Below are 12,779 nucleotides of genomic sequence, written 5' to 3'. Positions count from 1 at the left end.
GGGTAAGTGATTTACTTTGGTTAAAAAGTGTTAAATATCTCTATATTCTGATAGTACTCATTGCTATAGAGTGTTTGTTCAGTAAAAGGTGTCTCCCATGTCTCTCCAGCTCTTTATTAAAACAGAAAAAGCATTTTCAGTGCTCTCCTGATTGGCTTAAAATGTGTCACCTACCTGAAAATGATCGTATATTCTGTTTACTAAAGAGCTGGAGAGACGCCTGTGACCGAACAAACGCTCTGTAGCAATGATTACTATCACAATATAGTACTTTAACCTTTTAACAAAAATACAAAAATAAACCAAAACATATCACTTACCCTACCTTTAAAAATGAGACCATGCCCATGCATTTATTCCAAGAGGTTCAAGAACAACAATCAATTCACTTTGGGTGAATATGCTGTGTATGTATAGGCGTGTTTTGTAAATTCTACAGGATTGTTAACAGTGGAACTTTGCAGCTGAAAATCTCAGGTCTCCTCTGATGGAGTCACCAGCCGCTTCTTTTCACCTGACATTGAGGAGGAGTTTATACCGTATTTATACGGTTTTGCAAAAGGTGTAAAAAGTTACTCGGAGTGCCAAAACCGTATAGAAACGGTTTTGGTGTTTTTTTTTTGTTTTTCTCCACACGGGAGGGGCTAGAGCAGCTCTGGGAGTACCCATTGTGATCCTGAGAAGGATAGGCCAGATGGATCACCGGGAAAAAAAACATGGCTCCCATCCACTTCCTGTCTATTTCCTTCTTTATAACGCCTGTATCTCCGAATCTGTTTCCGGAGGGGAAAACCGGTCATGCGCGATCCCTCACCGTTGTAACTCACGAGTGAAATGTTATGGTTCCAGGATGTAGCCAGGGTCATCGCGCTCCATGAATACATGCTTTTTTTTACGTGGATATGCTCGTCGTCGAGTCTAGAGCTTTAAACAGCAAATTTGCAGTCAATGGGGAGAATGCTGGCACCCCACGGTAAGTTGTTATTAAAAAATCCAGGCACCCAATGTGTTAACAGATGCCCCGAACCAACCTGTAGGAGGCGCTAGCCTAGTGCAGCGACAGAAATCACTCTCCCCTTGACGGCCAATTGTGTTGGAGCGCCCAGCCAAGCCGGACGCATCGGGGACGAATCAAACCACAGTCTCTCCATGATGGTGAGCGAGTACATTAACTTCTGCAACACGTCCCACACGTGTGACTCTTCTCAATGCGATACATGTGTCAAAAGCTCGCTTCTAGTGCTGGAAGGTCACCGCCAGCCTACGTAAAATGACGCGTTTCAATGAGTTTTATGTAGGTTGGTGGTGATGACTGTCCGGCGCAGAGAGCGAGTTCTTCAGCTCCCGATAAACAAGCTCTTAAGTATCACTGAAGTTCCACTTTAGCCAATTAAGACCGGGAACGCATCTGTGTCACTTTAGATTTCTTTGGCTATTCAAAAATAGCAGATCTACAAGCTCATAGAGCTTGTAGATCTGCTATTTTTTTGAAAAATCGTGAAAATGTGTGCAAATCTTTGAATATATATATATATACATTTTTAACTCAAATCTTTGCCTCTGGGGGTCCCTGGAACAAAATATTTTCATATGGGGGTCCGCGGCCAAATACATATCATTTTGGGGGTGCTTGACATGAAAAAACAACTGATATAGCAACATACTTTTTTCAAAAAACAAACTGTTAGGATTTAGAAGACATTTGTAGAATCCCCCCAGAAGCAAAGATTTGAGTTAAAAATGTTCACTTAAAAAAAATGAAAAAGAATCATGATTGTTCAAAAATAGCAAGCTTGTAGCGCGGCACTTGGTGCCGCGCTACAAGCTTGTAGATCTGCTATTTTTTAATAGCCAAAGAAATCTAAAAATTACTCAGATTATTTCCCGGTCAAAATGGGCTAAAGTCAGTTAAAAGTTCAGATAAACGGAGTAGTATATGTACAGACCTTTGAAGAAGACAAATTTGCCGTCGTGGCGTTCATAGGCGGCGTCGATGTCGCTGGGCAGACCGATCCAGAAGACAGATATGGGCATGGGGTAGTTGTCCAAGACCCGGTTCCTACGCACCCGCCAGAACCAGCCCCCCTGCAACACAACACACAATGTAACGTTACATCCATGGCGTAGTTTCTAGGGTAAGTAGGTAGGGTAAGTGATTTTCTTTGGTCAAAATAAGCGTTTTAATAGCTCTATATTCTGATAGTACTCATTGCTATAGTGTGTTTGTTCAGTTAACAGGAGTCTCCATGTCTCTCCAGCTCTTTATTAAACAGAAAATGCATTTTCAGGTCAGGATACCAATTGTTTCCAATCAGGATAGAGAACTCAGCCAGGATACAGATTAAACAAGTGGAATTGGAAGCGGTGACACTATAAAAATGAAGCTGATAAATGGGTATTCTCTCCCGATTGGCTGAAATGTTGTCACCTACCTATGTAATTGCTGTGTATTAAAGAGCTGGAGAGACATGGAGACTCCTGTTACTGAACAAACACTCTATAGCAATGATTACTATCACAATATAGTGCTTTAACCTTTTAATACAAAACTTTTTTGTTTTAACCAAAAAATATCACCCAACCTTTACGTTTTTTTTTCTTTCTTTTTTCTTTTCCGTTATGCCAATTAATTCCTCCCACTGCTTGTCCCAGCTGTTGTAACCTACTGGCTCACCTGCCAGTAAGGAGCCCCCACCGAGAGGATGTAGCGCCTCCGTCCTACTCCACCCGTTCAACTTTCCCCTACTGACAGGCGCCGCCCCACCCCGTAGGAGAGTATCTGTAGTGACAAAGATCAGCCTTCCTGTCCGTCTTGTGTTCGTATAGAGATGCTTTGGCATGCCGGGCGCACCGCGGTAGGGCATTAACAGAATAGTCGAATATTCGAATATTCGACTATCAAACCGACTATTCGACTATCAAACCACTACTTTTTTCTTTTTTATTAGATTTTTTTTTTTGGGGGGGTTTTCTACAGCAGACACGCAGCTGTGAGCTCTGGTGTGACGTCAACTCGCATTCCTTGAGTAGAGTCATCAATGCCATTAAAAAAAAAGAAAAAAAAAAAAAAAAAAAAAAAAGTTTTATTATTATAATTTTTTTAATCAAATCGATTAATCGAATATTCGAATACTTATAGGTCGAATAATTCGAATGCTAAAAATCACTATTCGTGAACGCCCTACACCGCGGTGGATTCTCTTTCAGTTTTGCTTCCCTTCGTCGCACCTATTTATTTCACATTATTCTGGATTCTCTTTCCTGTGGCTTAACTCTATCATCCTGAATCGCAACAAAAGGTTTCATTCATTTCCTGCTCAGGGCCAAGGCTATGTAAAGAAGGATATGATCTCAACATCAGATCTCTTGGTCAGACAGAGCCAGCTGGCAGACACTGTCTGTCAGGCACATGGGAGGCAAAACTGGAGCCAGAAGTCGGATGGAATGCATTGAAGTCAATGAGAATAAACACTATTTCTGAATGACCGCGACCTTATCGGCTCAGGAAAATAAAAGAATACATGAATCACAAACGAAAATACTGAAAATAGCGGAAAATACCAAAAAATAGGAGATCTACAAGCGCATAACGCATCGTGATGCGACACGTTGGGAGCTTATAGATCTGCTATTAGAAGCTTTAGACCAAGGGTTCCCAAACTTTTCAGGATGTGACCCCCCAAAATAATCACATTTGAACTGGGGACCCCCCACCCTGACAAGCACTTGGAATGAGGCATTACATACAGTTTGACTCAGTTCCACAGATAAACATTGTGAAAATAGCCGAACTACAAGCTCACAACGCCTCGCACTGCGAGGCGTTGTGAGCTTGTAGATCGGCTATTTTCACAATGTTTGCCTCTGTGTTACGTAGTATTTGACAATTTGGCCAATTTGGAATTAAAAAGGTAAACATTAAGTTACATTAATTTGTCAGTGTCACTTTATAAATGTGCAGATACCCTATATACACTTATTGCGAACGCAGCGGAAGGAGGCGCGCAAGTGGAGCCTACTATGAAACCGTGCTCGGGTTGTGTCTCTGTGTCTCTGTGTGTGTCTCTGTGTGCAGTATGTCTGCACTGCCTGTGTGCAGCCAAGTAAATGTCCAATATAGACGTACCATACATCAAATGAAAGGTCTTTGAAAACTGAACACACCTGTCAAGGTTGTGTTTAAGCCCGCCCCTTCCCCCGGAAGCCACGCCCGGAGAAGGCTCCTAAAAACTCCCCATTGAAACCCCATGTTAAATGAAAAGTGCCCGAATCGCTTCCAAACTTTTTTCTACCCCCCCTAAGTGGGGGTCTACGAACAAATACTTCGGGCTCGGATTTTGGCTCCGCCCCCCGGAAGTGGGTGAAACAGGCACTTCAAACACTTTTTTGTGAATTTGTATTTTTCTAAGATGCTCCTTTTAACGCAGAATTCTTTGGTATATATATATATATATATATATTTTTTTTTTGTTACTTTAAAAAAAAAAAAAAAAAATCATTATTATTTTTTATTTTTTTTGCGTTCGCTTCCCGCGTTCGCGCGTCTTACTTGTACTGTATGTTGGTTTGTTTACTGTTGAGTGAGAAAACAATGTTACACATTACAAGCTAATCATTTGGGGACCCCCCAAAATGATTTGGGGACCCCGCTGGGGGTCCCGAAAACCAGTTTAGAAACCACTGCTTTAGAACATGGAAAACAGGGAAAAAGACGGCAGTTGACCTATCATTTGACCGTACACTGCAATAAGTTCAGATTCAAACAACATAGCTCCTGCTGAATGCACTTCCTACTTATGTATTAAAGGTTATTATTATTGATAAAATGGTTATGTAGAATCATTGTTACAATAATCCATGCACAGATCTTTTTAAATCTTATATTGTAGCCTCTACTCTACAGAATGTAGCATCGGTATCAGCACCAAGAACATGAGTCATCCTAACTTTTTCCAACTAGCATTGTTACGCTCATTCTGTTTATCAAAGTGAGCGTCGGAAGTTCTCAGATTGGATTTAAGTTAACACATCAATTAGTTTCATTCTAATGAGGGAGCAGATGTGCAGGAGGTGCGCTCACTGCCCTGCTGTCAAAAGCTGTGATATTAATGTTACATCAATCCTGTTGGATTCATCATCCAACATTTATGTTCCCCTTGTTTTGCAGAAAGAGGATCATACAGGCTGTCCTGCTCTCAGTCTTAAGACTATGGGGACATCATTTATAGACATGCTGCTGACACCACCATTAAGCCCCTAGATGCCATCTAGCACTCTGCTCTAAGGTTCATCACAGGTGACCCATATAATACCCACCATTGCACTTTATACACCAAGGTTGGATGGCCCTCTCTCTCCATGAGAGCAGAACATCATTGGTACATCTACATTTACAAAGCGCTGTTAAATAAATCACCAACATATATTTCATCACTGTTAACCCATTAAGACTTGAGGCCGATTCTTACTAATGTCTTCTAAATCCTAACAGTTTTCTGAAAAACTCATGTTTCTATATCAGTGGTGCTCAAACTTTTTCATGTCAAGGACCCCCAAAATTATATGTACTGTATTTGGCTGCCGACCCCAATCTCAAAATATTTAGTTCCAAGGACCCCCCCAGAAGCAAGGATTTGAGTTAAAAATGTTCGCTTTAAAAGAATATATATATTAATTTAATATATTAATTTGCACACATTTTCTCGATTTTTCAAAAATAGCAGATCTACAAGCTCATAGCGCGGCACTCGGTGCCGCGCTATGAGCTTGTAGATCTGCTATTTTTGAATAGCCAAAGTGTAAAATAATGCTTTTTTAGCTCAAATCAAAAAGATGCGTCCCAGGTCTTCATGGGTTAAAACCAAATACTTCCACCCATCAAACACGCTCTCAGGAATACATCCCATTATTGATCATCAAGGCCAACACCAAGCTATAGGTAAAACAGCCTTCGTTTTAGCGCTCCCTTCACTACCTGGAATGAATTACAATGCACTTTAAAAACGAATTCCATGATCTCATTGGGTCAATTTAAAAACTTGCTCGCTAATCTTGTTGTTTTAAATTGTCACTGTTTCAATTAAAGGGTCTACACCATGAATTTCATTTTTTGGTTTTTTTTAGTATTTTTTGGGCTCCCCAGTGTCTCTTATTTTTTTTTTTTTAACATTCAGTCATTCATTCTCATTTCAGAGATTTTCAGAATGGGCGTGAACAGGCCATTTCAGAATGGCAATGCAAGTGACATCACACTGCATTGATGCTGGCCAGACAGAATTGCTCAGTAGCCCCCCCCTGCCCAAGAGGACGTTTTGGTATTGCAGCTGAAAGTGCTGTATAAGCCAGAGACAATTGACTTGGGATGAGTATATCTGAGTGATGATTTAGGCTCAAACCTTTTGAAAAAGGTTTGAGGGACATACACCATATGATATTAAATATCAAATATCTTTTTTAAATTCATGGTGTAGATCCTTTAAGGGTTCTTTAAGGGTCTTTATTATTGTTTTTATACTTATTCACACTGTTGTATTATGCCTATTGTAATCTCGGCATCATTGAAAATGAGGGCTCTGTCCTCAATGTGTTTCTGAGAAAATAAATAAAGGTTGAATGAAATGTATCGTATCCATTGTTGCTGGCCGCCACAGAATCTGTGATATCAACATCGAAACAAGCTGCACGTTCAGAGGGAAACCGTGGCTTTGCAGGCTATTCTGTAAACTCCAGGTACAGTAAATTTTGTTTTTCGCCTTAAAACACAAAATCAGAAACCTTAGTTGATAAAGAGACATCTGGGAAGCCACATGGCAGCGTGAAATATTCCCAGAAATACAGACGAATGTTTAAGGTTATTTTGGACACGGTTCACCTTGCAGGCTGGCTGTCTACAATACAAAACCTATTGTTTTGTATGGTGTGCAGCTGGTCCTCGTCTCCCAAGACATATTTCTCCCCAGAGACAAAATAAAATGACCTTGAACCTGGTCTGCTGCTGGTTTAGCTGCACACAGGCTGATGCACTGCTGCGCTACCAGTGGTGGAAAAGGTACTATTTTTACTTAAGTAAAAGTATCAATACTAAAATGAAGAAATAGTCTTTTACAAGTAAAAGTCCGGAATTCTAAATTTACTTGAGTAAAGGTACAAAAGTATTGGTATCAAAATGTACTTAAAGTACCAAAAGTAAAAGTACTTATGTTCAATATGTATACAAATCTTTTGAAAATAGCAGATCTACGACGCATTGTGAGCTTGTAGATCGGCTATTTTCAAATGGCTGAAATGCATATAGGACTGAAGTGGGTAATGTTTTGTAATAATAATCAAAATCTACAAAGTAACTAGTAACTAAAGTTTTCAAATAATTGTAGTGGAGTAAAAGTACAATATTTGCCTCAGAGATGTAGTGGAGTAGAAGGTGTGTGCCGCGCTATGAGCTTGCAGATCTGCAATTTTTTTTTTATCGTGAACATTTTTGCAAATCTTTGAATATATATTTTTCAAAGGGAACATTTGTAAAATATTTTGTTCCAGGGATCCCCCAGAAGCAAAGATTGGAGTTCACTTTAAAAATATATATCCTCAAAGATTTGCACAACTTTTCACAATTTTTCAAAAATAGCAGATCTACAAGCTCATATTTTTGAATAGCCCCCAAAAAATCAAAAAATGACAAATATGTGTTCCCGGATTGAATGGGTTAATTAATACAATTGAATTGAATTGAACCACCATCAATGTCACTTTCACAAATTCTCAGAAATAGCGAAAAAAATAGCCGACCTACAAGCTCACAACGCATTGCAGTGCCACGCTGTAGCACGACGAAGTAGGGCAAATATGGAAATACAAGGTTTCTGCCCAAACAGCAACGCATTCTGATCTTTAGATTCCATTCCTCCTCATCCTCCTGCATGCAGTGGTGGAAAGTAACTAAGTACATTTACTCAAGTACTGTACTTAAGTACAATTTTGAGGTATTTGTACTTTACTTGAGTATTTCCAATTTCCAATACTTTTACTTCTACTCCGCTACATCTCAGAGGCAAATATAGTACTTTTACTCCACTACAATTATTTAAAAACTTTAGTTACTAGTTACTTTTCAGATATAAACTATGATATAATGAAACATACATTAACCACTTCAGCCCTATTTTAAACCTAGGCTATTTGAAAATAGCAGATCTACAAGCTCACAACGCGTCGCATCGCGACGCGTTGTGAGCTTGTAGATCGGCTATTTTCAAATATTTAGTACTTTTACTTTTGGTACTTTAAGTACATTTTGATGCCAATACTTTTGTACTTTTACTCAAGTACATTTTTAATTTTGGACTTTTACTTGTAACAGAGTATTTTTATATTGCAGTATTGGTACTTTTACTTAAGTAAAGCATTTGAGTACTTTTTCCACCACTGCCTGCATGCCGGCTCAGTCTCTCACCTTAAAAACAAACATCTCTCCTCTCAGCACCGTCACCGTGTCAAAGTCTCCATCGCAGATGTCTGGAGCCTGGTGGTCCGGCTGTTTGGGGGGCCGGGGGGGAGGAGGAGGAGGAGGAGGGGGCGGCGGCCGTCTCACGGCGGGCGTGACGGGCTCCGGGTCCGGCTGGGGGTCCGTGGGACCGGGGGGGGTGGGGGGCGGGAGCGCAGAGGGCCGGCTGGGGGGGTCGTCGCTAGGCGGCTCCGGGGGAGGAGGAGGGTCCGGGTCGAGGGGGGGGGCGGTGGGACGCGGCGGCGGGGTGTCGTCGGGCGGGTTATCGGTCGGATCAGCCCGGGGGGTGGGGTCTCGTTCAGGGGGCGGGGCAGACGACGTCGGGGAGTGGCTGTGAGTGTCGTCGTCGTCGTCGGAGGCGGGGCTCGGAGCCGAGGTGGGAGGGAGGTCGGTGGGAAGAGGAGAGCCTGGGAAACATGTCCTTTAGAGTTATTAGGAGGAACAGTAACTTCTAACCAATAAGTCGGCCATTATTTATTTATTTATTTTCGACGTTATTGGCAATTATGCAGCTGATAAGCTGAATTAGCCTGGTAAACCCCCCTCCCTCCGGAAATCTCATTTGCATTTGGTTTCAGGAAGGAGGGTCTGGGATTGCTCACAGAGTAAAGCTGCCCGAACTGCTGCGCATTCGAACCAATCAGTGGCTGCTAGGGGCGGGATCATCCAATCACCTGCCTAGTAGCTTGAAAAAATGAAACTCCGTCTGTCATCGATTCTGCGACCGGAGTCTCAGATGCAAAGTACGCTGTGAAACAAAATGTGTGTCGCAAGCTTCTTCCATTTGACGGAGTGAGGTTAAAGCTGAATAGGGCGGTTAAATAAAAATAAAAGTTGTGTTTATTTGTTTATTTTATTTGTAATAATCGATTGGTCACCCCATGGAGACTTGAATTCATGGATATTATTCAGTTTTTGACGCATTCCTAAGACAATAATGTGTTGACCGGCAGCGGTTCCGGAATTCACCCTATGAATTCAAGTCTCAATAGGGTGACTAATCGATAGAAAAAAAGATTATTTTTTTGGGTGAACTGTCCCTTTAATCAAATCAAAAGTTGCTCAAATTGAAATGATTTCAAGATTCTGCACTTTTTGACAAAGTGTCAAAACCTCTGTAATTGGTGGTCTAGGAATCTGACCCCCAAATCGGTCGGGCTCTAAAGGCCAAACCCTCGCAACTCCTTGCAACAAAACAGTTTGAAGGCCATGTCACACCAATGCAACTCCTTTCAACTACCATTGGGGATAATGGTCGCGAGTTGCAAGGAGTTGTATTGGTGTGGACTGGCCTTAAAGGTAGGGTAAGTGATTTGCAATTATTCAAATAATTGCAAAATGGGTCTATGTTCTGATAGTGCTCGTTACTATAGAGTGTCCTGTCCATATAAAAAGTCTCCATGTCTCTCCAGCTCTTTATAAAACAGAAAATGTATTTTGTAGTTTTTTTTTTTTTTTTTTGTAGTTTCATTTCCAATTTTATCCAACCAGGACAGAGAACTCAATCAGGATATAGATTAAACAAGTGAAATTGGAAGTGATGACACTAAGAAATGAGCAGACAAAATTTTAACTGGAACACTATACAAATTAAGCTTAAAAATGGGTACTTTCTCCTGATTGGCTGAGATTTTGACACCTACCGAAAAATGTATTTTCTGTTTATTAAAGAGCTGGAGAGACAGGGAGACATCTGTTACTGAACAAACACTCTATAGCAATGATTACTATCACAATATAGTATTTTAACCTTTTAACAAAATACTTTTTGTTTTAACCAAAAAATATCACTTACCCTACCTTTAACACCTTTACCGCCGGGCCCGTAGTTCTACGGGCCGTTAAATCCAACGGTTAAGCGCCGAGCCCGTAGTCCTACGGGCTGCGGTCTTTTCGCGCATGCGCGGTCCGGGTGCACTTTCGGAATTTTTTTGATCCACTTCCGTTTCCGGTTTGATGACAGGAAATAGAATTATTTGGGATCCGGTTTCGACGATCACGCCCGCTCCCATTCTACAGACGAAACTGAAACTCAATTCTCTTCCTGTAGTTTTTTCTCCTCGCATTTCACTGTTTAACGTAATCCGCTCTAACTACAGTCATGGAAGTCCGTTTGACACGCGGTCTTCACTGGGAGATACAGGGAGATCTCGCGGATGTAAACAGACCGTTCACGGCTCAATCTTAAGGATTTTAACAAGATCTATGGCGACATGAAAAAAACAAAAAAACAACAAAAACACCTTGGCACTGGTGAGTACATTATGAGATTAACCTCTGGCGGTGGATGTGTTAATGAAGAAATCTGTTTATTTATCTTTTCTGTAAACGCAGGAGGAAGGAGTAGAGTTGCCCTGAGGCGCTGAGTGGAAAACTATTCTAACTAGACGCGTCGCAATTCAGGGCAATTGCAGAGTGTGGTTGCACCGACGCTAGTCGCGGGTCGCTGCCGCCGGGACTCGAGGAATACGCTGGGAGGAATACCGTCGGAGGCTGTTCCAATTACATTGTCACGTAACTCCTGAGATCACTTGCGTTTCATTTTGAGAGGATTGATCCCCCCAAAATAAGGTTTTTGCATCAAACGGTTACATTTTGAGCATTTGTGGCGCCCCCTATGGATCAAAGTGGAAATTCTTTTGGGGATTTGTTGAGTAAACCACACTTGACATGTGATTCAAATTTGGGATTGACTGGACGTTTCGTTCGTGATTTGTGGTCTTTTTTGTAAAACGGGCCCCTCCCGCTAACTTTGGAAGCCATTTACGGACGAACGGTATGGACTATCAAAATTCTGTTTCGGTCCAGATTATCGCATGGGTCCAGAGATCATGTGTACCAGTTTTTGTGAAATTTGGACGAAATATATGGGAGGAGGAGCTAAAAGTGTGTTTTGAAGAAAATTCAAAATGGCGGAAAATCTATCCTGACGCAAATGGGCGTGGCCTATATGGGGAGATGCGTCATGACCCAAGGAATCTAGGGGAAAATAAATTTTGATTTTACGACCTACGGTTCAAGAGTTATAGGCCAAAACGTAAAGGGGGCTGTTATAGCGCCACCATGTGGCCGATTAGTGTAATTATTATATCAATAATTTCGGACTAAATTAGGAACCTCCCCTCCAAATCTGGTAACTCTAGCTCTTACGGTTTCTGAGAAACAAATACTTGAATTTGAGTTTTTGCACTTTTCCATTAAAGTGGATGGGGAAATTTAATGCACTAATAAATCAACATCAATAAAACTATGCAACCAATCTCTTAGCCTTATACAAGCACACGATTCCCGGTGAGGCCGGTCATTTTGACATATGGCACTAAATTGGGAAAAATAAACTGTGGGAGGAGAGACGATCTAAACTATTGTTTATATACAATAATAATAACTAGACGGGTCGCAATTCTGGGAAATTGCAAAGTGTGGTTGCGCCGACGCGATTCGCGGGTCGGTGCCGCCGGGACCCGAGTAATACGCTGGGAGGAATACCGTCGGAGGCTGCGGCAATTACATTGTCACGTCACTGCTGAGATCACTTGCTTTTCATTTTGAGAGGATTGATCCCCCAAAAATCATGTTTTTGCATAAAACGGTTACGTTTTGGGCATTTGTGGCGCCCTCTATGGGTCAAAGTGGAAATTATTTTGGGGATTCGTTGAGTAAACCACCCTCGACATGTGATTCAAATTTGGGATTGACCGGACGTTTCGTTCGTGATTTGTAGCATTTTTGGTAAAACGGGCCCCTCCCACTAACTTTGGAAGCCATTTACGGACGAACGGTAAGGACTATCAAAATGCCGTTTGGATATGTTTATCGCATGGGCCCAGAGATCATGTGTACCGATTTTTGTTAAATTTGGACAAAATATATGGGAGGAGGAGCTAAAAGTGTGTTTTGAAGAAAATTCAAAATGGCGGAAAATCTATCCTGACGCAAATGGGCGTGGCCTATATGGGGAGATGCGTCATGACCCAAGGAATCTAGGGAAAAAGAAATTTTGATTTTACGACCTACGGTTCAAGAGTTATAGGCCAAAACGTAAAGGGGGCTGTTATAGCGCCACCATGTGGCCGATTAGTGTAATTATTATATCAATAATTTCGGACTAAATTAGGAACCTCCCCTCCAAATCTGGTAACTCTAGCTCTTACGGTTTCTGAGAAAAAAATACTTGAATTTGAGTTTTTGCACTTTTCCATTAAAGTGGATGGGGAAATTTAATGCACTAATAAATCAATATCAATAAAACTATGCAACCAATCTCTTAGCCTTATAC

At 41.3% G+C, this 12,779-nt stretch overlaps 1 protein-coding gene across 1 annotated transcript in view; it reads right to left on the bottom strand.

Moving 5' to 3' along the window:
* The window catches only part of LOC308081409 (matrix metalloproteinase-15-like), a gene marked incomplete at its 5' end in the record, with an annotated part of 18,871 nt that extends 9,964 nt beyond the window's left edge, over nt 1–8,907 (bottom strand). Inside the window, 2 exons of the mRNA XM_080457781.1 lie at nt 1,947–2,085; nt 8,450–8,907. Of these exons, the coding sequence (XP_080313907.1) occupies nt 1,947–2,085; nt 8,450–8,907 (597 nt within the window). The remainder of the gene's footprint in view (nt 1–1,946; nt 2,086–8,449) is intronic.
* Nucleotides 8,908–12,779: the final 3,872 nt, after the last annotated feature.

The sequence above is a fragment of the Gymnoscopelus braueri genome (genome assembly GCF_963280865.1).
Source record: "Gymnoscopelus braueri genome assembly, contig: SCAFFOLD_443, whole genome shotgun sequence".
NCBI classification, from domain to species: domain Eukaryota; kingdom Metazoa; phylum Chordata; class Actinopteri; order Myctophiformes; family Myctophidae; genus Gymnoscopelus; species Gymnoscopelus braueri.
This window is presented reverse-complemented; position numbering and strand designations above follow the sequence as displayed.